This window comes from Catharus ustulatus, chromosome 4 (genome assembly GCF_009819885.2).
Source record: "Catharus ustulatus isolate bCatUst1 chromosome 4, bCatUst1.pri.v2, whole genome shotgun sequence".
Taxonomy (NCBI): domain Eukaryota; kingdom Metazoa; phylum Chordata; class Aves; order Passeriformes; family Turdidae; genus Catharus; species Catharus ustulatus.
Window position 1 is genome coordinate 22,077,206 of NC_046224.1, and position 25,976 is coordinate 22,103,181.

The following is a 25,976-nucleotide window of genomic DNA, read 5'->3' on the forward strand; positions in this document are numbered from 1 at the left end:
TTGTGTCTCATAGAATCATAGCAGTTTGTGAAGTGTACTGCTACATTAAGCTGTCAGCAGCTAGTGTTACACACAACTCAGTGAGACCATCAAAATAGTCTCAAACTGCTAAAATCCCCAATACTTTGAGCTATGTTGGCATCAACCCCTTTCTTAATGCTTTGAAATCTAGTTGGTATGTTTAATTAAACATTTTAAATCTGGTCCTCACTATATTGTTATATTTTCTCAAGAGTAAAATCAGTATTTATGTATTGTCATCTTTATATTCTATGCTCTTTTACTAAATTAGTGGCTGATGCATATACAGTTTTATTAGGGAAGAATCCTTCTGAGGACTGCCATTAAAATCTCTTGTGTATTTTTTTAGTTCTTCAGAGGTGGCTCCTCTGCCCATTACTGCTTTAATGTCCAGATGAAAGCATCTCAATTCTTCTTTAATCAACTTGTGCAAAGTGTTGATTAGATACAGACTTGCACTCTAATGAATATTTTATGTAGTCACAAATAAACTAAAGCAGGAAAAAGTATTGCAATAGTAAACTACAGATACAGGCAATATTTGTCGGTATCACAAGTCAGTCATGTGAGGACGGCGTCAGTGTGATAACAAATCTGCTTTTTAAAGTTTTCTATAAATAATAAAGTGATTTCCCCTTTGTTAAGTAAATACCGTGAAAATTCAAAATAGTAGCAAGAGGACTGGCTAACAGATTGAACGAAGGAAAGCAAAGAAAAAGATGTAAGCATCAAAGGTGGACAGGACTTATTTAGGGAACAAAATCTGAGTACTGCAGTGTTCACACCTTTAAAGGTTTAGGTGGGTTTTTTTAATAGAAACTTTAAAAGACTTTGGCACAGTGTTCCACTGAATTCAAGTTTGCAAATTGCTCTGAAATGTGTAGACTTCATGATAATGGAATAAAACATTGTGGAGTGTGTCTGGGCAAGGGACGTTGTGGTGGTGAAAGTGAGGAGAATTTAATGAGTTTTCTGCAGATTTGTTTGCATAAGCAGAAAAGGTCAGAGAAATGTCATGCTTGGAATATCCTCACCAGTCTGTAAATGGGAGAGGGAGGAAAGGATTGTAAAACTCTGATATTTGAAACTGTGATTCAGAAATTAAAATTTGTTTGCTAATGTCTCTATCTTTTGTTTATTCTAAAGCAGATGGCAAGAAGCAGAAGCAGAACCTGAGCCAGGCACCTGTGACAGGACTGAGCATACCCACCCAGCCCTTGACTCGACCCCTGCAGCCTTTGCCACCTTTGCAGCCAAGCCCTGTGCAGCAGCCAGGTGTGCCAACAAGCGGCCCTTCCCAGACCACCATCCATGTATTACCCACAGGTAACTTCATTTGACATCACTGTGTGAGTGCAGTGGCTGGTTTTTTCTTTCTTGAATTAGACTGCTGTGTGCTCTACATTGTGCTAATCTTTTAAAGTGAATATTTGGAATGTTTGAGTCACTTCATACATAATGTTTCATTCTAGTTGGTTTCCCATAACATTTTTTCTTTTCAACTGATAAAGGAGAAAGATAGTACTATTGATTTGGAAACAATTCAAGATCGATTTAATTCCATGGAGAGGAAGACATCCTGCTAAGGATGGTCATGGAAATTATTAAATATACTATTGTTGGTAAAAGTGAAGGAGAAGAAACCTGTGCCTTCTTTAAGTAATGGAGGGGGAAAACATTATCAGCACCACTCCTGTGTCTGTCCCCTTGCACTTGGAAATGAATTCTTTTGGCAGAAGGAATGACAAGGCTGACATTGAAGTTCTAGCCCTAGTTAAATATTACTTTGTAGTGTGATTGTTTTTCCCTTTCTAAAGAAACATAGGTCCTCTTTTTCTTTTTTTATTTTTCTGTATATGATTGCTGGAGATTAGTTGGCATTGGATTATCTTATGACTGCTGTGTTCTGCAGACTCTTGGGATTTTATATTCTTCCACTGTTCTTACACACAGTACCTTTGCAGGGAGTGGGGGAGATGTTATATTTATCTTTTCTGTTAGTAAGCTGTGTATGTATGACTTTATTTCAGGTGAAAATACTGTTCAGGCTACTTTCACTTTTCTTGCAGTATCCAAAACAGACACCGTTTTTATTTTACATGGCTCAGCTGAGTCAGTTTTCCAAAGGAGATGTGTACCTTGGAATAGGCATATGGTTTTGAGTCATGGAATTCAGGTTTAGGATGTGCTGTCTTTTTTTCAGCTCCAACAACAGTGAATGTAACTCATCGGCCCATGACTCCAGCTGTTCCCAAACTTCCTATCCCAAGAACCGCTGCTAGCCATCAGGTGGTCTATACCACTATTCCTGCACCACCAACTCAGAGTCCTGTAAGAGGAGCTGTCATGACCAGCCCAGGTGTAAGGCCAGTCACCCCACAGACTGGAGGTAGGGGATGATTCCTTCTGTGTGCTTCCTATTGTGACACAGCTCAGTATGTTCTGCCTGATGGATGCGGCATTTAGGATTTTGATTTGGGTTTGTTGTTTGGTCTATGTAATTAATTCCTTAATGATCTCTGATGTGTGTGCTCAGCAAATTTCTTTCCTTTCTCAAGGCCTGAAGAGATGAAATCTCTCACTGGATGTATCAGAAATTGATACATGTCTGAGTTTCCTTGAGTAGAGGTGTTGGCAAGTTCCCCTTGACTTTGCAAATGCATAACTGATACCTTCTAGCAGCAAACTCATTTTCTGAAATGAGTAATAGATGTCAAGAATAAAGAACTTAAATGATAATTTGTTACAAAGTGGTACATTTTAACTGTCTTTTTTTTTGCTCCCCACAATTTCTACACTATAGTTATTTTAACACCGTTATGTTTAACATAAATTTCCCTGTTCTATGAATATGTGACCACTTTTGTGATGTCCTGGTAGCGATGCTGCTACTGATTTCTATTGGTTTGTATTATCATTGCAACAGCCTTTAGTACCAGTAGCAGATGCTTCTTGAGTAAGATCACTGCACTTTGTCTTTGAAAAATTGACTGTGAGAACCCATCCAAAGTGCTTTGCAAATTGCGGTTTTGTACTTCTGCCTCAAGTGACTACTGTCCCTACCTAGAAGCTATGCCTGTATCTTATATCTTATTCAGGCATTTCTGACCATCTTCAGATGGTTGTAATTCCTGAGACAGAACTTGCAGTCATACTAAACCAGGATATTTTACTGGTTCTCATAGAGGAGAAACAGCCAGCTCAGGTGACTGTTTATCCCACAGGAGTTCACACACCTTCATCAGCTTCTTAGAGAGATTCCAGTAAGAAAAAGATACAAAGTACCTACCCAATATTTAGCACTTAAAGCATTAAGATTTAGCACTCTGAGCTCCCTGTCTTGGACTTACAGATTAGAGATTTCTGATACTCATCCCCTATGGATTGTAGCTTGATGAGTGTTTAGGAAGAGAAATTGCCATACAATAGCTAGCTGTGGTTTCCTGATAATGTGTTGCTCCATGACCTTGTCTTCTGGAGTATTAGAATATTTCAGTCTCACACAAGTGTGGAACTAGAGCATCATAGAGATTGCACCAAACCTTTTATTTCTAGAAATGGAGGGACAGCCAAAGCTTTGACTTCACAGAACATGTATGTTCCAACAGTGAATAGATAAAGTGTTACTTAAGAGAATTAGATGTGATATAAAAAGAATGAAAATGTGGTAGCTAGCAGGAGTTTTACAAGGCTATAAAACTGTCTAGGTTATTCCTGCCAGGCAGGTCAGTTTACTGTGGGAATGACTGAAATGGTGATGCCTGTGAACAGTGTCCATCATGGAGTCTGTTCTGTGAGGGAGAACAGGCTTCATGGACAGCGACTTAGCTTTTTTTTGCTTTCAGTGCCATCCACAGCACAGCCTTCTGAGTGAATAACATTGTGCCACCAGCACCATTTCTCTTTTCATTTCTGAATCCAAAATGATTTACAGAAATGAATCCAAAATGATGTAATTGTTCTTTTCACACGAAAGCTCCCACACTTCTCCTCACCCATTTCTTTCATGCTACAAAGCGTTAGAACAACATTCTGTCCCCTCTGCAAACACAAGCGCTTGCTCTCTCACTTTTACAGCTTCAGAGGATGGGAGGTGATGTTGTTGTTAATGCAGTGCCTCATCGGTCTGCTGGCAGCTGGTGGAGCCTGTCTGAAATTTGACTTCATCCAGCTAAACCGAGTTAGTCTTCCAATGTTCTGTTTAGCTGCCTGTAAGCATTGAATACTCAGTTTGTTGTGCTCCTTGCAGGTGTGACCGTCCGAATGCCTCAGACAACCTACGTGGTGAACAACGGGCTGACTCTGGGCTCAGGAGCTCCTCAGCTCACGGTGCACCATCGACCGCCGCAAGCGCTCACTGTGAGTGGGGCTCCCCAGTCACCTGTGCAATGTGCAGCCTTGTCCCTGCACTGGGACTCTCAGGCTGCTCTTAGTGTGAGCTGCACAACAGTGAAATGCCTTGTTGACACTTCTCAGCATGGCACCACCCAGTCACCTACAGCAACTCCTGCCCAGGATGCTAAAAGCTGTGCAATGTGTTAGCTCACCCTGGCCTTCTCCAAATTGCCAGGAGAACATACTGAAAATTAGTGCATCAGTTGTCCGCAGGTGACTCAGGAGTATAGAACTGCCAGTAAAATGTTCAGTCATGGTTTGGCTGTGAATTGTGTGACCAGTTTTCAGTACAGCTGTTTGCAAAACTGAGGTAGGAGAACAAGGTACAGACCAAATCTCCAAGGTTGCCAACTCCCAAACTCCAGAGGTTTTTAGTCAATGTTGAGGGTGATTACTGCTGCATCACCTAAAACCTCTTTTAGTAAGAATCTGAGAATTTTTTCTGACTCATTTAATTTCATTTCAAATACATTACCTGTACAGTCACTGTTGGGCAGTCGCATTACTTATGGTGTCCTGAAATGATAAATATATTGCCAAGAAGGTGGCTTGCCATCCTTTCAGTCTAGACACCATCAACTTTATGCACTCCCCAGTGATAAATAATGAGAATAAATGAAGCAAATATTACACAGAACACTTAAGATGCCAAAAACTACCCCAGATTCCAACCTCAAAGATGTCAGGTTTGAAGTATACTGTAGCCACATTCCTAAATTCATCTTAACAAATATAAATGAGAGACCTAGGACTGTTTTTGCAGTATAAAAAAGAAATACCACTGGAAGGACACATTTTAAAATTTTCTGGAAAGTGAAGCTGAGCTTTTGTGATTAATTTAAGGTGATGGAATTATGTGGCGTCATTACCTTTTCTTCCTTTTGTGACTGAATACCTGTCTGTAAAAAAGATGAGTTGTTAGCTTAATGCCCTGCCTGGGGTGTTGGGTAATGTGGGGACAGGAGCTCAAATGTAGATTGGCTTATAGTCATTGTGAACCTGCTTGCTCAGTCCTGGTAAAGGACAAGTGTTGAGTTCAACCCGTCCTGGCTGGGAAGCAAAGAAAATACAGGGAAATTACTGTGGCCATGATAATTTTCACAAGTAGGGATTTCTATGAGAATAACTTAAGAATTTATGGCATCCTTGATCCCACCCCTTCTCATCATTTGCTGCTGCTGTCTTGCCTCTGCACACAGGACTGAGAGTTGGCTGGGTGATTGCAGGCTCATCTGCTTCCAGTTACCTGGGGAATGATGAACTAAAGCCTCCTTCCATTGCTGTAGATTCTGACCTTTCCTTTTTTACTCTTTGGTGCTTAGGACCCACCGCGCCCCGTACATCCTGCCCCGCTTCCAGAGGCACCACAGCCACCACGTCTGCCCCCTGAAGCTGCCAACACTTCCCCACCTCAAAAGCCACAGCTGAAACTGGCCCGGGTACAGAGCCAGAATGGGATTGTGCTGTCGTGGAGCGTGATGGAGGTGGACCGGAGCTGTGCCACTGTGGACAGTTACCACCTGTACGCCTACCACGAGGACCCCAGTGCCACTATGGCCTCACAGTGGAAGAAGATCGGGGAGGTGAAGGCGCTGCCGCTGCCCATGGCGTGCACTCTGACACAGTTTGTGTCTGGCAGCAAATACTACTTTGCAGTCCGGGCTAAGGATGTCTATGGACGGTTTGGACCCTTCTGTGACCCCCAGTCCACAGATGTGATCTCTTCCCAGAGCAGTTAAACTTGAGATCTTTGGACCCTTTAAACCTATCCTCCTATCAAGAATTACCCCAGTTTTGGGAGAAATTGATCCCATGCATGTAATTCACCTTTAAATCCACTCTGCAGGATTATTTTAGACAGTTGTGTGATACACTACATGCACTCAGAACCAAAAGAAAAATTAAGTCTGACCTGCAGCAAGAACACCTGTTTTTTCTAAACAGTTAATGTCATTGGCCATTTGAAAATTTTGTTTTTCCTTCCATGACAGGTGTTCTACCTAGATACCTACTATCCTTTATTCAATAGCATCCCAAATGCCTGGGATTCTGCTTCAGAGTGGAAACAGAATGGTAAATTGCAGTTTGTGTGAAGTAAAACGTACACATCTGTAATATCTATTGAGACACCAACACAAGAGCAAGAACAATCTGCCTCTTGCCCCCCAGCATTCTGTCAGCAGGCTGTGACATGAAGGGTGATTCAAGGTCTCGCTTTTTGTACTGGAGATTTGAGTGGTCTGGTCTTACCTTACAAACTGCTGTAATAAGCTCTCCGAGGGGAAGGAAGGGAACTTGAGTCTGGCCAAGAGCCCATGTAAATTTGGAGGTGGTGGGAAAAAAACCACCCTACAACCTCTTCTTCTAAGAATGCTCCTCTATTTTCACCATCCTCCCTTACTCACCCTGGGAATATTTCCCGATCAGATCTGAAACTGGATTGTAAAGACTGCATTCTCACCTCTCTAGTTCAGACAGTTTCTCTGCCCCTCCCCTCATACATCCAGCCCTATTTTTTAGATTTATTTTGTGCCTTAAAGAATAATTTCAGAAATAAAATGTAGCCAGATACCTTGTGCTGTTCTTTTTGCTTTGAGTTATTTTCCTTTACCCTTCTAGTCTTTTATCAGTGCTTCTCATTTTCCAGACCTGCAGTAATTACTATTTCTGTAAAGACAAGAAGTGTAACATCTACTGATGGTGAATTTGTTCTTATCTGCAGTATCATTCAACCCTTTCCTTACTATAATTCTTGAGTAGTTGCTTTTGTCCTGTCAAGAATATTGAGTACACAGACATTATTTTCCACCAGAGCCTTTCCTGGTTCTTTAGGGAAAGCAGTATGCTGCAATTCAGCCAAAGAAACCCCTGTGGTGCGGTGCTGTGAAAGCTTCTATCTTTCTGCACTCATTTGGATGCTCAGTGAGTACAAGAGGAGGAGCTGGCTTCCCAGTGTGCTGCTCTTTTCCATCACCTGCCTGCCTCTGCAGAAAGCAAGCACAGCCAAGGGCGTTTACAAACTACTTTAGATGCTGGCTTAAACCTTGTGAGTGATTGCAAATGTTAATAGATGCTTTCAGGATGCTTCTGAGCTGAGAAAAGCAATTGGTGCATCTACCCCACTGTCATTGACACGTTAAATTTGCTTTTTGCAGAACAAAATTATAATGCACCTGGACAAGAAAGCAGATGCAAGGTTTTAACTTTGACAATTTTCAGTTACTTTCCTGCCCAGTAGAACCAGACTGTGGGTTTAGAGAGGAAGGATTTTGATTTTTTTTTTTTTTTTAAATCCACTTTGCCATATAGCAAAGCTGCAGAGTATGACCTTTTTTTCATTTCAGTGCTCTCTTTCTCAAAACCAACATGTTGAAATGTGAAGCAAGATTGAAGAAGTGTCAGAGAAGTTAAATCCCTAAATAGGGCTGATGAAATATGTTATTAGATTATGGGTTCTGTAGCTGTTGTTCCTTTTTTTAGAACCTTTACACTGAAAGAAATGGCACTGTAGACCTCTGCCTGGTTTACTGCCCTACTTCACGTAGGGAGTGTCACTTCTCTCAGATGAGTAATGGATATTCTCTGTATGGAAACTTGCATTTAAAAGTATAGCAGTTCTGTTGATTTGGACAAGCAAAAATTCTGGCTAAGTCCAAGTATCCTCAGAGAAGGTTCACACTGTGTATGAACAATGTGTAACCTTTCCTATGAACTGCAGTTGTATGAACAATGTGTAACCTTTCCTTTGAACTGCAGTTGTCCCTGTGTTTCTGGTGCCAATTATCAAAAACGCCTGAATTTTTTAAGTAAATGTTTTGTTTGTTTATTTCAAGGAATAATGACTTAATTATGCATTTAGTCTATTTATGGAGATAAAACTAAATTTGGATTCTTATAAGGACAGTTTTGTAATCAAAATTAGAACAATTCTTTCCAGTTGATGGCTGCCAAGTCCTTGGGCAATCTTTTGTTAACGTGTCTTTGAGGTGGTACCAAAGAGCCATTGGCCATATCAGTACTATGGAGTTTAACAGTTTGAAAATTAAAATAAACATGAGGATACAACCTAGAACTTACTTGATTTATTTAGTTGTGATTCCAGCCCAAACTATATGTGAGCTTTATTATAGCTTGAGCTTCCATTTAGATATCCTTTGTTCTTAAGTTTGTCTCCTTTGGGGTAGGCAGGGGGTGCAAGTCCTGTATTAGAGTATTTTCTTTCCTCCAATGGAGGTATTAATAGGGATGAGCTGTCATTCCATTTGGAGGTTTTGTGGGCTGCATCATTAAAGAAAGAAGACTCATATTTATTTACTAAATATTTAGTTCTTCACTGAACTGACTGTAAAAACTGGCTTCTGTCTTGACAGATCCATTTCTGGTCTGTGTGGCAGCAGTTCTGGGTTTTTCGCAGGATTTTGTGAGACACTCTTGTTGACCAAAGACATCACAGCTCTGGGGTGAAAGATCACTTTCCTGTTGTTTCATCCCAGCAGGGCTGTTAAAGATCCGATTTCAGTATCTTGAGAAGTACTGGTGGAGAAGTATGTGATAAAGCATGGCTTGACTTTGAGATTCCTCGTTTGGTGTGGAGACATCCAAGGGAGATGGGCCCTAAATCACTGATGCCCAAAGAGAGAACAATGCCAGTTCTATGCAGTCACTGTCACTGTGGAGATCTCTGCAGTGAGTTTGCTAACGAACACGAGTAGTGCTTAATTCCTTGCCTCATGGCAGTTTTTCCCATGTAGTCAAGTGGCTGATGGTTTCATTATGCTGTACCTTCCAGGAATTAAAATTATTGAGAAACTTTCTGCTAGCAACAATCAATCAGAAACAATTTGTTTCATTTATAGACTTTATTTGAAAGTATTACCAAAATATTTGGCAAAATTCAGTACAGGTGTGCTAATACTCTGCTTCTAGACTGGTCTCTTCATTAATGAGAAGTCAATTGCTGAAGCCTCCAATAATCCACTTTCAAATACACAAAGAATTTCTATATGGCTTTTAAGTGGAAGTGTTTGGTTTGGTTTCTTCTCTGCACTTAATGCAAGTTTTTCCATCTTTAAATAGCTTGGTATAAAGTTCTTCCTGACTGTGTGTCTGAATTCTGTGATTCTGTGTTTTGCTGATGCCTCTGGGTATATGACATTTCAGCAGTACTGCCTTGGACCGAATTGCCGTGTTTTAGCAAACACAGCACAGACTACAGCTGTGTTTTCCATCCTCATTTACCTTCTGGTGTGTTTTAGGTTGATTGTTTTCTCTGTGTGATACAAGGGCATCTGGATGTCCAGGTTGAAAGTAGTAATACTTGGAGAGGAGCCCTGCTGTGGAGTGCTGGTGGCAAAATGGTGTTCTGCATTTCTCCTAGTTACAGCTTCACTGGCCTCTTTCCTCTTGCTGTATGACTAGAAAACTTTATTGAATACAAAAACATAAATGCTAGGAGGGGCAGACTGTAGGTTATAGCATCTGTACTGTCGCCAGTCGCCAGTGGCGGCTTCAGAAAACACAAGAATGCAGATCTCTCAGCCTGTAATTATTTCCATGCCCTGAGCAGCTTCCCTATGCATTGGTCTGACATTGCTCCTTGGAATTGTCTGTGCTGTCATTGGCCATGTTAGATCACTGAGACACCCATTCCCAAGGTTTTTAGCATGAGGCTGGAAACACCCCTGGTGTTCTCCCTGTAAAATTAAGGGGTCTTACCCTGCTTCCTTTGAAAACAAAGGCAAAACCCCTCAGTCTTCACTGGGACCACGACTTAGCTCAATAGTACGATCTGAACATCATTTTGTACTGTAACAGAAATAGCCACTTCAGCGCTTCCTTGATGCTGTTTGTCTTAAATGTACAGTAAATAAAAAATAATATTATATGTAGGGATGGATCACGTCTGTTCCTGCTCCCGAGTCAGCCATTCCTCAGATGAGTATTGCATACACTGTACAAAATCAAGCTGTGATTCTGCCTTCTTATACACCCTTCAAGTATTCTCCTTTTGTGAAAAAGTATCTATGCAGGTATTTTGAATAGAAGCTTGATATATTAAATATATATTTTTTTAATTTGTTGATTTGGGTAGGGGTGGGTATTGTATGAAAACACTGGAGGGAGAAGAGATCAAATAACACTAAGCCAGCCCTGCCATGCAAATCTATTCCCTTCCAATCACCTCTGAGAGGAGAAGGAAAAAAATTAAGGATAGCTGGGAGAAAGCAAATCAATCAATTTTCCTTTTCATCCCTTTTAAGTTAACAAGGCATCTTTCTCATTGTCATTATGCAGGCTGAGAATTCTTTTTGTCTCTTTTATATACATATGCCTATATATATATATGTATAGATGTGTGTGTATATACACACACACATACATATATATACACACACACACATATATATATATTTGTACTGCTGTCTTAATAGGGTTTAGCTGTAAATAAGATAGCTGAGTAGTAGTTGTTCAGGGATTCCTGTTCAGCTTTAGTAATTTATTGGCTATCAGAAGTCAAATGTGCAAAATCCTTTGTTGGAAAGCTCCACATCTGATTACGTGTTTTGTTTTGCAGCTGGACTTGTAAATACAAAAGAAAAAATGTAGGACTGATTTAATGTCCAATTTAAACTAGGCAGTTGCCAGCTTTCCTGATTTTTGTATGTACTGTAGATTAGTGTGTGTCTGTGTTACCTGTAGTGGGGTTTTGTCTGATAAGCCTGGAATTTATACTTTGAAATAAAACTACTGGGTTTTTAATATTGTGAGTCATCTGTGCTTAGTTCCTGACACCTCAGGAGGCAACTCTCTCAAAAAAGGGCCCAGAGCTTGCTCCTCCTCTTCAGAGGTGTTGCCACCTTGCTCAAGTAACATTGAGCAGCAAGGATTTGGCTCTTGGTCATTCCCAGGAAGTCAACTGCATGGTGCTGCCCTCACAAAAGCAAAAAAACAAAGCAATGCTGTAACTTCTGGGAAGTTGCTTTCCATGCATTTCTACAAAGTATGGACAGACAGAATAAAGTGACTTGCACCCCAGAGCTGCCCCAGATGAATACAGGAATGGAAATCCAGTTGCTGGTGCTGCTCTCCTTTGCCCTCTAAGATGCCAGTTTGACCTCTGTAGCAATGGTCATTCTTTCAGCAAGAGGCTTTGGACAAAATATCAGAGTTTTTCAGGTCCCCTTCAAGCATGAGGGGCCCACTCACCTGGCCAGGGAGCAGCTGCTGTGCACAGCATGAAGTGCATCACTCGGGGATAATGAAATCAGGATTAATAAAAGTGTGGTTCAGTGCAGGCATCATGGAAGGCTCTGCCCCACCCAGCTGCTTCAAGGGTAGAAGCCAGGAACAGCATGGTGACAGATGTGCAACACATTTGAGACCAATGAACAGCTAGAAGGAAAAATCTGGAAAAATCTGCCTCTTGGACCCAGCTCTGCTTCCAAATTGTAGAGAACTCAAAGTATAGTAATTTGACGATTATAAGACACACCTGATTATAAACTGCATGTCTGGGTGTCAGCAACTGTCTTGTGTTACAATAGAGGGTGTGATAAAAGGTATCTATTCTATCATCATCTGTTGAGGGTAGAGGCAGTGATCCTTATCTCCACGGGAGCTATTCTGCTTATGGGCCATCCATTGAAACCAGGTGGGGCATTGTTCTTTATCTTTTCACAACCATCCTTCCTCCAGGGAGTCATTTTCTGCTAATGGCCCATTGAGTCCTACTGTGTGACTGATAAAATTACTTCATCCCACTGGAAGTTGCTTCAGCCAGGGGGAAGAGCCCAACGTTTCTTACCAAGATAAAACAGAGGTTTGGGGACAATAAGGAAGCCCCTTTCTCCACTGGACTCCAGAGGAAAACCGGATTTCTCCACATCACCACTGGACCTCCAGAGGGAAACTGCACCTTCTGCAGGAGCACTGCTCCAACTGAATCACATCTGTCACTGCAGGAGGATGCAGACACCATTTAATGGGACTGCTACCAACACCCTGCCTGACAGGGTGTCAGACTGTACTCTGACTTTGTCAGGGTTTGGGGTTTGTGCCTTTATAGTACTGTATTTCTATTTTAATTTCCCTAGTAAAGAACTGTCATTCCTAATTCCCTTATCTTTGCCTGAAAGGCCCTTAATTTCAAAATTCTAATAATTTGTAGGGAGGGGGTTTACAGTCTCCATTTCAAAGAGAAGTTCCTGCCTTTCTCAGCAGACACCTGTCCTCCAGCAACTTTTCGTTCTTTGTCCATATATTAGCCACACCTGATTATTAGCCGCACTTCTGGGCTTGAACCAAAATTTTAGTCAAAATGGTGCAGCTTATAATTGTGAAATTACTGTACTTAGAACATGGAGTTACTGACATGCCTACCCTGAGCTAGTGCTGAGTCTATACTTCAAGGGCATGTAATTAATTTGTGATGGTAATAATTAGTTTCTATGCACTTACTAAAATTTGCTTCAAGTCACTGACCAGAAGATTATGGACTCTGGTGAAGTGATGCCTCAGCACAATCCCACTTGAAAGTCCTTAGTTTCTCAGACTGCCTATTTAGGCTAAGAGTATATGTACTGCACATAGTGCAGAACCTATGTTTTATCATCAAATGCAGCATAACTACTCTGCTCAAGTACTGCTGTTATTGCAATTCCTGCTGAAGTAAAGCAAAGTGAGAATGTGAACATGCAGAACACTGCTGCAGGGTGGCTCTGGCACACACTCCATGGTAGGTCTGGAAACAAGTGCTACAGCCCCAGAGCAGAATGTACAAACAGCAAAGTCCATTTCTGCACACCACTGAGGAAAATGAAAAAAACCCCATGAGTCAGCTGAGAAGCAAATCTGAGCCAGCAGCACATCACCAGGAGACTGCCAAAGGAGTGCTGTTGGTTTCTCCCTGAAGTGCTGTGCAGCCTGGCCTGGCCAGGCACTGATAAAACCTTGCCCTGTGCCTCCTGCTACAGAGGATGCTGTGACAGGCTGTGGCCCCAGTTAGAGCTGAGGCTGTGCAGGGTGTGACTACTAGAACCAGGAGGGCTGAGTTTGCTACTGAATTTCAGAAAAGGGGGGTGGTAAAGCATGTGAAAGCTTGCATTAGATGTGACAATTTTGATGGTCCTGCTGAAATAAGTAATTTCTTCTAGGCATTGACTGAAGAGGATTTTTTCATTATGGCATGAGAGATTTATCACAACCACCTCCCACTTCCATCTCCCCACCAACTAAGTCCCTCTTCAGCCAAACACAAAAACCTGAAATTTAAGAGTCAGAAGCCACAGGACTTGGAAAAACCTGGAAGTGGGGTATGAAAAAGGTGACAACTTCTGCCACAAATCCTCTGCTTAGAGCATACCTTTCTTTTTTTAATTACAAGTGGGATCTGCAGAAGGAAATAAGATACTCAAAGAGACCTTTAAACTTCATGCGATTGTCTGTCAGTTCTTTTGCACCTTCCTACAGGGCCATGCAACCCTATCTAACCCTCCTCTGGTCACTGATGCAGCTGTAGAGGGAAGAGGAGCTGCAACTGCTGTGGTCAGGACTGGCAACAAAGGAAGCACAAAGTACAGCACAGCAGGAGGAGTGCAGCAGCCTTTAGCAGCACGACTAAAGGCAAAAAAAATAGTCATACTCACATGGATTGGAGTTCTAAGGCTCACAAAGTCCCATTGGTGAAAATACTTACATACTTAAATACTTAAGGGACTTCCAAAAGTAGAGCTCTGTTTTCCCACAACTCTGGGTTGGAGGACAAAGCAGATCATACCTCAGGGTAGGAGGCTCAAGGTGAGAGAAAGGCAGAACTGCCATTTCCAGGCATATTTGTCATGTCATGGGCACATGACAGGTGCCACACAGGTCCAGTCCCTGTAGATAGAAGCATCTAGCTGTGCCCTGGGTCAAGAACACTGTTAACTGCAGTAATCCATTGGCAATTTCCTGGTCCCCAGGGACCAAATTTTAAACAGTACTTCTCCATTTGTATTTTTATATAAAATTGTGAAAAAGTAGTAAATACATCTTGCAATGTTGCTGCATTGTCCAGGAGTGACAGTGAAGTCAAGACATCCTCCAGCCCCTCTGTGCTTCCAGTTTCAAACAAGCAGCTGATTCTTGGTCCTCTGCTTGCTGGCAGCTCAGATCCTTGCACTGCTCTTCGTGACCCAGCTCCATTCCTTGAGTGTCCTCCTTTAATGCCTGCTGCAGCCTGCTTGATCCAGGTCAATTCAATCCAATCTGTGGCAGTGACTCCACCACCACATGGAGGAGGTCTCTGCACACAGCATCTCACACCTACCTCCTACCTCAGCAAACAGATCACTTCAGTCCCTTAATGGATTTTTCATCGTCAACAACAGCTTTGCTGGAACTTCTGTTCCCCTTCTTCCCCTGGCAAAAATCACCCTTACTGCGACAGCCTAATATTTAGGTAGAATCTCACCCGTATTGCAGTAACTTGCTCCCTCCATCACACAAGCTGAACTCTAGAGGCTTCATTAAAACTTCAGACTGCTCATCATTCTTCACCTTCTTAACAAAGGGCAGTGATGTGCACTATTTAGCTTGGACCATGAAGGACATGAGGAAAGAGCTGTTTATTTTGTTTTACTTAATTATACATAGAACATCTAGCACAAGACAGCCCAGTGACTTGACTCCTTGGTGTAAACACAGCTAACTAGGAATAACGTGCAAAGCCCTGGCCATCACAGCAATCTCACTGTCACATTCCCCTGCCACAGTTGAGAGAGCAGGCGAAGATAGCACTGAGCATGGGCTGATCCATTCCAAGAGAGAGATCCCTTGTAAGAGATCCATTGCATCACATTTCTGTCCCTGCAGCCTGGGGCAGGGGCATTTCCAAAGCATGAGGCTGCTTCCCTTCACCCTCTTTTGCAGCCTGACATTGCCAGCTGCTTTGGCCACCCAAAGGAAGTCTTGACAATGCCACTGAAAGACACATCCTGTACAGAACAGACTGATCTGCAATGGAGAACATGTGCTTGATAGAAAGCAACTTGCAGCACACTATTCAGACAAAAGGCAGACATCAAGCCAGCACTGAGGTAGGGCCATCATGGCCCAAAGCAGCTACCTGGCTGGGCCCAGCCCTGGAGACAGGTCCCATGTTGCTACTAGAAACAGATCACTCTCACTGGTGGCATTGGTCCTCACTCCTGCTCTGGGAACAGCTGTGATGATGGATCAGATTACCAGAAAACTGTGCCACCTGCTTCTCATCAATCCTCGTCAGAAGAAGGGCCACCCAAACAGCTCAGGAGAAAGGAACGCGTTTTGAATGGCAGTGAAACAGCCAATATCAGTACGAAGTGCCTAGCAGGCAGACACGGGAAGGCAGGTATAAGGCACAGGGATGTGGACATCCAGGTCGATTTATTACACAAGAAATAAAACTTCCATTTAAAAAAAAATCCTCTTCTGGACATTGATGCTGGTTTTACAGGATGGGCCTCATGGTGACAAAGTCGAAGTTGTATGACTCCGGCAGGCCCTGGTGCCGCGTGCTGTTGAACCGTCTCCAGCTGAACACCGGGAGACCGCCCTGCACCGGAGGGCCATTGATGGCAGAGGCGGTGAACGCTGCAGCCAGGCGGTAATCCGACACCTGGAATAAAGGACAGCAACACGGGGCAAAAGGGCAGCGTGAGGGGGGGCACATCCCCATCCCAGCTCCAGGAGATTTGATAATAAGGTGAGGGAAGTGAGCAGAGGGAAACACGCACAGGCAGCAATTCCTGCCCAGTGCACAGGCCACGCAGCAGCCAGTGCTGAAGGGCACAAGCCCACACTTGCCCTCTAGCCCTTGCACTAGCCAGGCTGAAAGAGCCAGAGCATCTGCCCCCAGGACAATCCTTCCTGGCTTCATGGGGCTGCAACAAGCAGATGAGAGGGTCTGCCCTAAGCTCTGCTGCATTTGAGCACTTGGGCTGTTCCCTCGGGCATGTCAGGGTAATTCAGGAGTGGAGAAAAGCAGCACAGAGTTAATATTGCTACCTAGGCTCTGTGCTGTTCTTCACTGTCTCCAAAGAGGTCCCCAGCCTGCTCCATCTTCCCAAACTCAGATACTATATTTGTCTGTAGGGTTTATAACTAGAACAGGTTTGGCCTGTGCTCTGGGTTATTTCTTTCAATGCCCCTCTTAGGCCCCCTGTTCCACCTCCAGCCCAGCCCACTCCCCTTGCCTAACTGTGCTGGCTAAGGCACTGCAGCATGCACTGACCACTCCCTTACCAGACCCTCTACAAAACCATTTTCTGCATTCCTCTTGTATTACCCAGCTCTGGGAGTCTCCCACTACTGTCCACAGCAATACACAGCTGTGGAGACACCAAAATAGCCTCTCCTGGCCCATCCTAGCAACCAAACTCATAATCCAGAAATGCAGCAGGGTGGAGCCCACAGGTGAAAACATCATACAATTTTTCAGCACACCAGGGCTGCACAGCTGCTTACTTCAGCATTGCTCTTCACAGTGAAAATACCATATAACCTGCCTAAAATAAATGCTGCTTTCTTCAGGACAGTGGGTCTAAGGATTTTCCCACATTCCCCTCAAATGCAATGTGATCTTCACCAACTTTTCAGAAAGCAGTTTTGCAGAGAGGTGGAGCCCCAGAGCAGGGTGGCTTTAACTAGAGAGCCAGGCTGTTATAAATGTAAACCTTAAGTGAGACTGCAACCACATTCTTGTGGGCTCTGGGAGGCACCTACAGAGTCCTAAAGAACAGGAGGCTGAGGCTGTACAACAGTCTACTTCCCTGAGTGAGCTGAAGACTCATTTCCTGCTATAAGGCTTTGGGGTTTAACCTCTGAACACCACAAGCTCCCATGGATGTAGTTGTTTTATGCACCTCTTCCTGTATCTTCTGCCACTGTGCCAAGACTGATGTCAGGAACAGGAAATGAGACTCTGCAGAGAATTCCCATCTGAGGAGGTGCCCAAGCACTGGGACATCATGAAAAGAGGGAACAGACATGCCTGGCCATGCTTGCCCTCGTGCAGAGAAACATGCTACAGGTCTGATGGGAGCACAAAACAGGCTGCAGCCAACATTCAGCAGATGTTGAAATTGAGGTAATTTACCTTGGAGTCATAGCAGCCTGCAGGCACAGGTAAAGAAGGATTCAAGTCTTCCCGGCAGCAAATGGTGTTGCAAGGATTGTGTTCAGCATAAGGATCACGCTGATAGTCTGGGGTGGAAAATGGTGGGAAGGACAAAACCAGAAAAGTTAGCCCCCTTACAAAAAGCTGATGTCACTGAAAGCTGAGTAACTGCACTCTGTCACATTGCATTTGTGCTTCTCCCTAGGTACGAGCTACAAGTCAGCACTCAAGACAGGACATTAACTAGACAAGCTCCTACTTCAAGACCATGCAGCTACCTCTGCAATCCAGGGGCACCACTGCCAACCTCTAACCACAAATATCTGCAATTCCACCTGATGAAATTCCACATTATGAAAGCTTGTAAAAACTTTGTCAGGAGAGAAAAGCAGATGAGAAAAGGAAGTGGGAGGGTGGTGGGGGAGTCTGAGGAAAGGGGGAAATGCAGCAATGAGAGCCTCTGTCTTCCTGTTCTGGATTAAAATAAGTGTCAAGGAGCAAAACCTTCAAACACCACTGCAGTAGCTGCAAGCCAGGAGGGGAAGGTGGTAAGTGCATGCTGCTACTCACAGCCCAGACAGGAATGATACCCCACTCTAGGAGAGGCCTCCCAAACCTCAAGCCCAGTAATCAGCAAGTTCTCTATAATTGGGAATAAAAATACAGCATCTAAAGCTATCAGTATTTTGAGATGGCTTAGCCAGAAGTTAATTAAGCTGGGTTTAATCCAGTTAAGGAGAACCCTGTCAGGAAAAAACAACAGAGCATTACCTACTGTCCTGGTTCAACCCCTGCTGGCAACTAAGTACCACAAAACTGCTCATCCACATCCCTCCAAATCCCACCCCTCATGGGAAGCAGAGAAGAATCAGAAAAAAGTAAAAACCATGGGTTGAGATAACAACAATTTCAAGAACTGAATTGTTAATAATAAAATTAAAAAGGAGAGGGAGGGCAAGAGAAACCCTGAGAGAAACAAGTGATTCACAATACAATTGCTCACCACCTGCTGACCAATGCAATGCCCATCCCTGAGCAATGATCAGCCCCTTCCAGCCAATTTCCACAATAAGCATGAGGTTCAATGGTATGGAATATCTCTTTGGCCACTTCAAGTCAGATGTCCTGGCCATGCTCTGCCAGCTTCTTGTGCACCTGCTCACTGGCAGAGCATGGGAAACTGAAAAGTCCTTGACTTACCAAAAACTAAAACATCAAAGTTTAAGTAATACTTAAGCTATCAACATTACTCTCATACTAAATTCAAAACACAGTACTGTACTAACCACTAAGAAAATTAACTCTATCCCACCTGCAAAAGACCATTTGCCTGAACATGGAAAAAGTCATTAAGTTTTATACCAAATTCTCTGGTCTGATCACATCTAACTGTTGCCTAGGATTTAAGGCTTTCAAGATTGACAGGTCTAGATGTATTAGGTGACAGCAGTCCATGAAGTCCCTTGGAGTACTCTCTCTTGGAGTCAGAAGTTTTCTGGAAAAGTCAAATAAGCCCGAGGGGCCTTGTTCTTGATAGAGCAATTTTAGCCCACTTTCCTACCTCCAAAATAAGCTTGTGTTACCTTTTTGCTTTGTTAGTATTCTGCACTTAGGACAATATAACTGATCTGTATGTGAGGCTGCAGCTTCCCACTATAATCCAAGAAACAAACGTAACACTGCTTGTTAAGATCAGCTCCACAGCACACAAACAGGTGTCTTACTGTTGTATCTCATGATGTACTTCATGCTTTCCAAGTTGGTCACTTTGCCCTGGTCTCGGCGGAAGATTTTTGCTCTTGGAGCAAGCTCATAGGAGAAATCCATGCCGTACTTGACAACGTATGATGCATACCCACTGAGATTGTAAATCTTTTCATGGAAAGGGATATTGTATGAAGGCCAGTAACCTGCCAGAGATAAAACCCAATCTGTTAATCGCTTGAAAAAGCTGGATGATCTTGCTTGTATCAGAAAAGAAAATAAATAATTTTCCATGTTGCACTGCCTAGAAGCATGTCGAGGAACAACACAGAAAACTGGTTTGAACACAGTAAGGCAACAGTCACTGGCATGACCAGGGTTGACTCCCAGTGTAACACCACTGGAGACTGCGTACCCAGGCAACCCGCCCCCAGACTTCCACCCTCAGGACTCATCCTGCAAAACAGCTGAGATCAGACTTGCAGGAGCCTGAACATGCAGCGTGGCCACAGCCCTCTTGCAGAGGTTTCCCTGCTGAACCTCAACAGACTGCAAGTTCATTTACCTCCACCAAACTTCACAGTGAGAGGCCTGAAGTCACTCTGGTTGTGCCCCTTCCCATCTTACCAATGCAGAACAACACAATCATGCTGAGATGTCAGGGAGGGACTGACACACACAAACACACGGAGACCACAGAGCTACTCGGGGTGAAAGGAAGCAGGCCAGCACACACACACACTTTGTGCAGTGGAGATTGCACACAGTGATAAAGAAAGATGGGGGATTGCTGCACATTTGCCAGTAGCTGCCTTTGAAGGTTAAGTGATTGATCAGCAGAGCAGAGTCTTGCTCTACCTTTTCCAAAAGCAATCCTGCAGTGTTGTTAACTCCGAAGAGCAAAGGATGCCAGGCAGGATTCCAGAGAAGAGTTTTAGATAGGTGACATAAAACTGACATAAAACTGCCTTTGTGCAAAACTCTTCTAATGAGCCAGGAGACCTTCCAGATCCGAATCTGAGTATAGGAAGTCTTGGAATAAATAACAGAAGATACCTATACCTTAACATTTAATAGTTTCTATCTTTTAGGCAGCAAATATATAGCCTGAGCTAGGCCCAGGAGTAGCACACTTTCAAGTTGTCTCCAAAGCACTAACATTCCCTGTAGTTCATTCTCAAATCACATGCATCAGTATTTGGCTAAGAGATCTACTATCTAGGCACTGGTAAATGCAGGGCTCCATGTACTGAGATCAGCCCAGCACAGCGTGAGGAGTCTGGTGTAAGATGCTCAAAAAAAAAACCAACTGGAACTCACTGGGAGCAATACAAACAAATACAAACCAAACTTCCTGAAGGCTACACAGATAGCGTAAGCACTGGAATACTGCCTGAGTGGAGGCCTCACCAGCTTGGGTCCTACGTGGGATAGGGAAGACAGGAATACCCTGTCTGCTGGCATTTGCTTACGTGACCTAGAGCCTACCTGAAGGAAACAGGTTGTGTACAGGCTGTGTTGTAACACAGGCGTCCTCCAGAAATGAGCAACTTGCCAGCCTCTAATGACACAGGCTGGAGGATATGGACACATCAGCTTCTAAACCAGTACAGTTTAGTTGTGATTCAAAAAGGTGCAACTGTCTCACATGAACATGAACACAGTGCATGCAGATGACACTTTTCTCCCACCTGGAAAAACTTCTTGTTAAAATTGCTAAAACAGAGGAAGCTGTTGCAGTTCTCCTCCAGCAAGAGCTCTTCTGTGTCTTGGGCTCAGCAAGACTGCAAATCCCATGCAGAGAGTGCAGCAGTAAACTTAAGCCAAGCTTTACCCAAGGGCTGCTATAAGCCAGTGAAATTTGGCAGGGTGCACAGCAACTAAAAACAAGTCAAGAGAGAGTGTAAGGTTGGAAGGGGAGGGGCATGACATGAAGGCAGCAACAATTCCCTGAATCAAAATACTTCTTCTTCTAAAGTATTCCTGAGTTTTCTTTGTCAATATACAGAAAGGACCTGGACATCTTTGCCTGGAAAGGGCAATGTAAGAGATGTCTGGTTTTGAGAACTCATCTGCACTGGCCTAAAAAATAAGATGACAGAAGCTATAAAGAAAAAAAATCTTTCCATTTTCAAACCTGTATAAGGAAATGCTACCTTTTTCCTCAATACAAGGCTTACTACAGCACTACCTACCTTTGTTCACCTGAGATTTCAATTCTCATTCTCTGTTGTTTCTAGGTTTATGCTTCAAAGAGACTTAAAAAGCCAGTGCTGGTGGCAAACTCACTCTGACCAAACTAGAGTGTCCAAAGTGTATCTTGGGACACCAGCTACATGGCAATGATGGAGTGTGCCAGGGTCAGCTATTCTACAAACACTTGAAGCCAGCATTGCTCTTGAGAAAAATAAACCTCCTTCACCTGAGATGCTCCAAGCACCTGGGAACAGGGCAGGGGCCTTGATGGGACTTGTCTGGTGTCCTACATGGAGGAGTACAGATCTGCTGCTTACAGGAGCAGTGGTGACTTACAGCAGCTGAGGCCTCCAAAACTGCACTTTGGCAGTGCTTAGCCCACCCTGTGTACTGAAGGCTGTCCTCCCAATGTTTAAACTCCCAGAGACTGACTGCTCTGTTATTCAATATGCCCAATGTACATTTAGTAGATGTGAAGTAGAATGTGTAACCTCTAATGCATGCTGCCACCTTTGAAAACACAGCAGCTATAACATCTCAAAGGGAAGAAGTGGTTACTGTGTGCCCAAGCCCAGGAGTTTGGCTCAGTCCTACAGAAAATGCCACACAGCTGTTCCAAAATGCTGAAAAGGAACTTGGGGTACCTGCCAAGCCTGGGCTCTCTGCACAGCTATAGCACTGCCATGATGGGGTTGCAATGTTTCCAGTGCCAGAGCTAGAGGATTTCTATGAGCTTCTTTGCACCCCAAGCAAAGCCCAAGGCAAAGGAAGCCAAAAAGAGACAGAGATGCATAAGAGAGAGATATGGGACTTTAGCAATAAGAAATAACTTATAAAACCATACTGATAATGTGGCAATGCCTGGAATAAGCCAGAACTTTCCAACAAGCTAGACACATGGAAAAAATTCAAAGAGAAGCAACCCCAGCTGCTAACATAGACAAATTTCCCATCATTTTGATGATGAGCAATTCATCAATTTATCCCCTCAGCATGTGAGGAGCAGAAAGCACCAAACACACTTAAGGCTCAGGCTTTTTGTTGATGACGTATCTAGTAAACACTTGCGAATTAAAACTGACAGTGAGTGTTCTGCTTCACCAAGATTTTTGTTTGTTTTCCATCAAGTTGTTGCTAGTCTTGCTAGGGATTTAAAGAACCTTTTAAAGAGGAAATATTTATCAGAAAACAGAGATCCAGACAAGTTCAGGAGATGAATTTAACATAGAACTTCTCTGGTATTCAAATTTTCATCTTCTTGCAAGGTGACCCACTCAACAATTATTTCAAGTAGCCCACAGCATCACAGTTATTTAGTACTGCTCCAAACAGATCTCACATTTTCCCTCAATGGTCTCTATAACAGGGCAAAATAACACCAGAAAAAAGGCAAGGATGCAAACAAGCAAGGAGACAAAGTCTTTCTCCCTCCTCTGCTTCTAGGAGACACAGATGCTCACTGCATTGCTGCCACAGCATACCAGATAAATGAACAGATTGCAATTGACCTGGCTACAGAGAGATGCTCACGCAAAGCTGAGGGGTGCTCACACGAGGCTTCCTTTAAACTCAGGACTACTGTTCAACAGTTCTTTCCCTAGTACAAAACACAGCTCTCAATTGGCACAAAGAGATGGTTTTCCTAAGCCAGTAACTACTATAGGAGCTATTACCTTTCCGGAGAACATTTGTTTGATCAGAATACTCCACAAGGGTCGGGATCTGCTCAACAATATACAATGCACCATCATCAAGGCTCCTCTGCAGCTTGACTTTCTTCAGGTCTAGAACCATGTACTGGTTGTTGTAGGTTCCTGGGTATGAGAACAGAGAGGGTTACACGTCCTGCCAAGGGAAGGAAACAAGTACAAGAGGTAGAGGGAACAAATCTTTTTTCCTAAGATGCATATGCAGCTGTACTTACCAGAGTTGCACTTTGAGAAGGTCTCTGCCCAAGTTTTTCCATCATTTGCCATCATGTTGGCAATGCGGACCCTCTGCCAAGCTAACAAGGATTCAGGCACCACTTGCTTAATGAGGGTTTCATTGAAAACACTGTTGGTAGTCTGCAACATTACCAAGCCACTGCCTAGTATGTAAAAGTCATCCAGGGACACCAAAAAGCCTTGAACAAAAATAACACAAAATCTGTTACCTTTGTGAACCTTTGATACCCTCACAGAACAAAACAGAGACAAGCCATGAGGATATGGATGAGTCAAGGCATGCTTGTGTGCAACCTAAGACAGTGTGTAAACTCAAACTGTACAAAGATTAAAGATGAGGAAGTAACTTCTGCAAGGGCTTTAGGCCCACCTGTCAACACAGTTTGAAATGAGAAACTGTCACACTTTCAAGACACCTAATTCTCTGTCTAAAGCATTTACTTTGTGTTTGTGTGCCAAGCCTGGAAGCTTCTCCGTAAGTCAACCTATGCCTTATGCTAAGGATTACGTACACTAAATGCCTATCATGTGCTTGTTTCTAACAAAGAAGGGAACTAAAAAAATATAAAAATTCAACAATGAAAACCAAAGCAAAGCACAAACTCCATAAAAACATTTTCATCAACCAGTATCAGTTTTAGATTTTTACTCTGTAAAGACAACACAATTTAATTAATTTGAACTAATCCCCTTAATCAACCCCTTCTGTATTATATCAAGCAGAAAAATCTTCCTTCTAGTTCAATCTTTTCCTGTCTAAGTAATCTTAAAAGCATCTCCAAGACACGGGCATCTCTTAAATCATAAACCACGTCCTGTGTACGAGAAGCTCTACCTACTCCTCTTTCTGACATGTTGTCACTGGGGGTTTTTATGCCTGGCAGCTCTGCAAAGTCAATACAGTGATGGATCTGTAGGCAGGATTCCCTTCCAGGTTACATGCCAACAGAAGTGCTAGGTCCAGTTGCAAACCCTTCACCGGGAGGTGGCATACAGAGCTTCAAAGGTCAGCTATGCCTTGGATAGCATGGGGAGTGCATGTAGAGCAGAAATAACTTGGTTTTTAGATTACTCAGCAGATAGAGGCTTCCAAGCTGGGGAAAAAAGGTTGTTAACTGAGCTCCTGATGGGGAAGTCATACAGAACCTAAACTTTTGTTAAGAAGTTTTTAATAACATCAGTCTTCAAAGAGTACAAAATGCTAAAAAATATTGTTGCTACACCATAATAGTTGAGCTCCTCTATGAAATCTTTCACAGTCAGCTTTGTTAATGCAATCCGCAAAGGTCAGCAACCTGTGAGAGCAAGAAAGACAACCCAGCTCTATTCCTGGGCTTTTATCAAAAGGCAGACCACCTTCAAGCAAAAGTAATGTTTAAGGGCTCTAATTCAGAAAAATTTCTTTAAAGTAGCAAGTTCTCAAATTAGAACGGATCCATGAAAATACACTGTGTGGTCACCTGTTCTCTAAAAAAATACCAGACTAAACTGAGCACCCTGGCATCTGGTATTTTACTCATGGAGAGCAAGTCAATAGATTCTGTACATTATCAGCAGAGATCTCTCTCAAGTAAGTAAGGACAACAGAAACATCCTAAACTTGGCTCTGCCAGTCTATTTTATACAAAGACATGGGATACTCTAGCAATAATCTGCTGCGTCAAGTGGTGACAGTAACTGAAACTGTTAAAACTGTGATGTGAATTGAGCATCAGTTCCTGTGGGTGACAATGCCAAGTGTCCTACTTCAAACCAACCAAGCAGTTTATTTCTTCAATTTCAATCAACAACTGAGATAGAACAGAAAAACTTGACTTAACGCAAGTTGAGGAATGATTTTGAATTAACTGAAGGTTGAACCCTGTAATTCAAAAAAACTGCAAAGCTCAGCTAAGCTGAAAAGAAGGGGATTTCCTTCAGGCCTTAGTATTTACCAGGTTTTATCCTGCAATGTTTTATAACACAACATGCCCTCCATGATACACCATTACTAGCCTAATTATTGCAAGATGGCATACATCATTTTGATTTAAGGCATAGGCAACTCTGAAACAAAGGGAAGCTGAAACACAAGCAGCAGGTTACCTATGGTAAAGACATTCAGAAAAATAAAACCTGGGTAGAGAAGTCTAGAGATACCAGCAGATATTTGATGTGCACTTGAGCCATTCTTCTAAGCATGTATGAGAATCAGCTGTAATAGAAGCTGTTAACTCACTGTATGCTTCTTCTATGTTTTTCCAGAAAAACCATCTCTGCAAACCTACCTCCCATTTTGTTAGGAACACTCCAAGTTTTTTCATTTTTTTATCCCCTCCTTCCAATGAACCTGGCAGCTCTACAGAGAAACAAGCATTGTATTTTTTGGATGTGAGCCATTTAGATTCATTTTCCAAATCCTGTTGTAAAACTGAAGTTTCCAAAGTCTGGAGTTTCACTCACTATGATATTAATCAGCCAAGCAAAGCAAAGCATTTTTTGCAATCTGAGCCACAGCGCTCTCCAGAAAGTCAGCACATGAAAGAGCATGTAGGTGGCAGCACGTTCCTGGCTGCTATTGTTCTGAAAGAGGTAGACTG

General features: G+C 42.9%; 2 protein-coding genes across 3 annotated transcripts in view; one reads left to right on the forward strand and one right to left on the reverse strand.

The window, feature by feature from the left end:
* Positions 1-11,175, forward strand: part of LOC116994986 (activating transcription factor 7 interacting protein) — an 80,784-nt gene extending 69,609 nt beyond the window's left edge. The window contains exons 13-16 of one of the 2 annotated variants that reach the window (XM_033057089.1): positions 1,168-1,347; positions 2,225-2,410; positions 4,271-4,380; positions 5,739-11,175. In XM_033057089.1, coding sequence (XP_032912980.1) covers positions 1,168-1,347; positions 2,225-2,410; positions 4,271-4,380; positions 5,739-6,155 — 893 coding nt within the window. In that variant the 3' untranslated portion in view covers positions 6,156-11,175. The remainder of the gene's footprint in view (positions 1-1,167; positions 1,348-2,224; positions 2,411-4,270; positions 4,381-5,738) is intronic. The other variant, XM_033057090.1, reaches the window with a different exon arrangement.
* Positions 11,176-15,028: 3,853 nt separating this feature from the next.
* Positions 15,029-25,976, reverse strand: part of PLBD1 (phospholipase B domain containing 1) — a 35,667-nt gene continuing 24,719 nt past the window's right edge. Inside the window, exons 7-11 of the mRNA XM_033058282.1 lie at positions 23,376-23,576; positions 23,125-23,265; positions 19,276-19,461; positions 17,531-17,637; positions 15,029-16,051 (exon numbers count right to left, since the gene is read on the reverse strand). Of these exons, the coding sequence (XP_032914173.1) occupies positions 15,884-16,051; positions 17,531-17,637; positions 19,276-19,461; positions 23,125-23,265; positions 23,376-23,576 (803 nt within the window). The 3' untranslated portion in view covers positions 15,029-15,883. The remainder of the gene's footprint in view (positions 16,052-17,530; positions 17,638-19,275; positions 19,462-23,124; positions 23,266-23,375; positions 23,577-25,976) is intronic.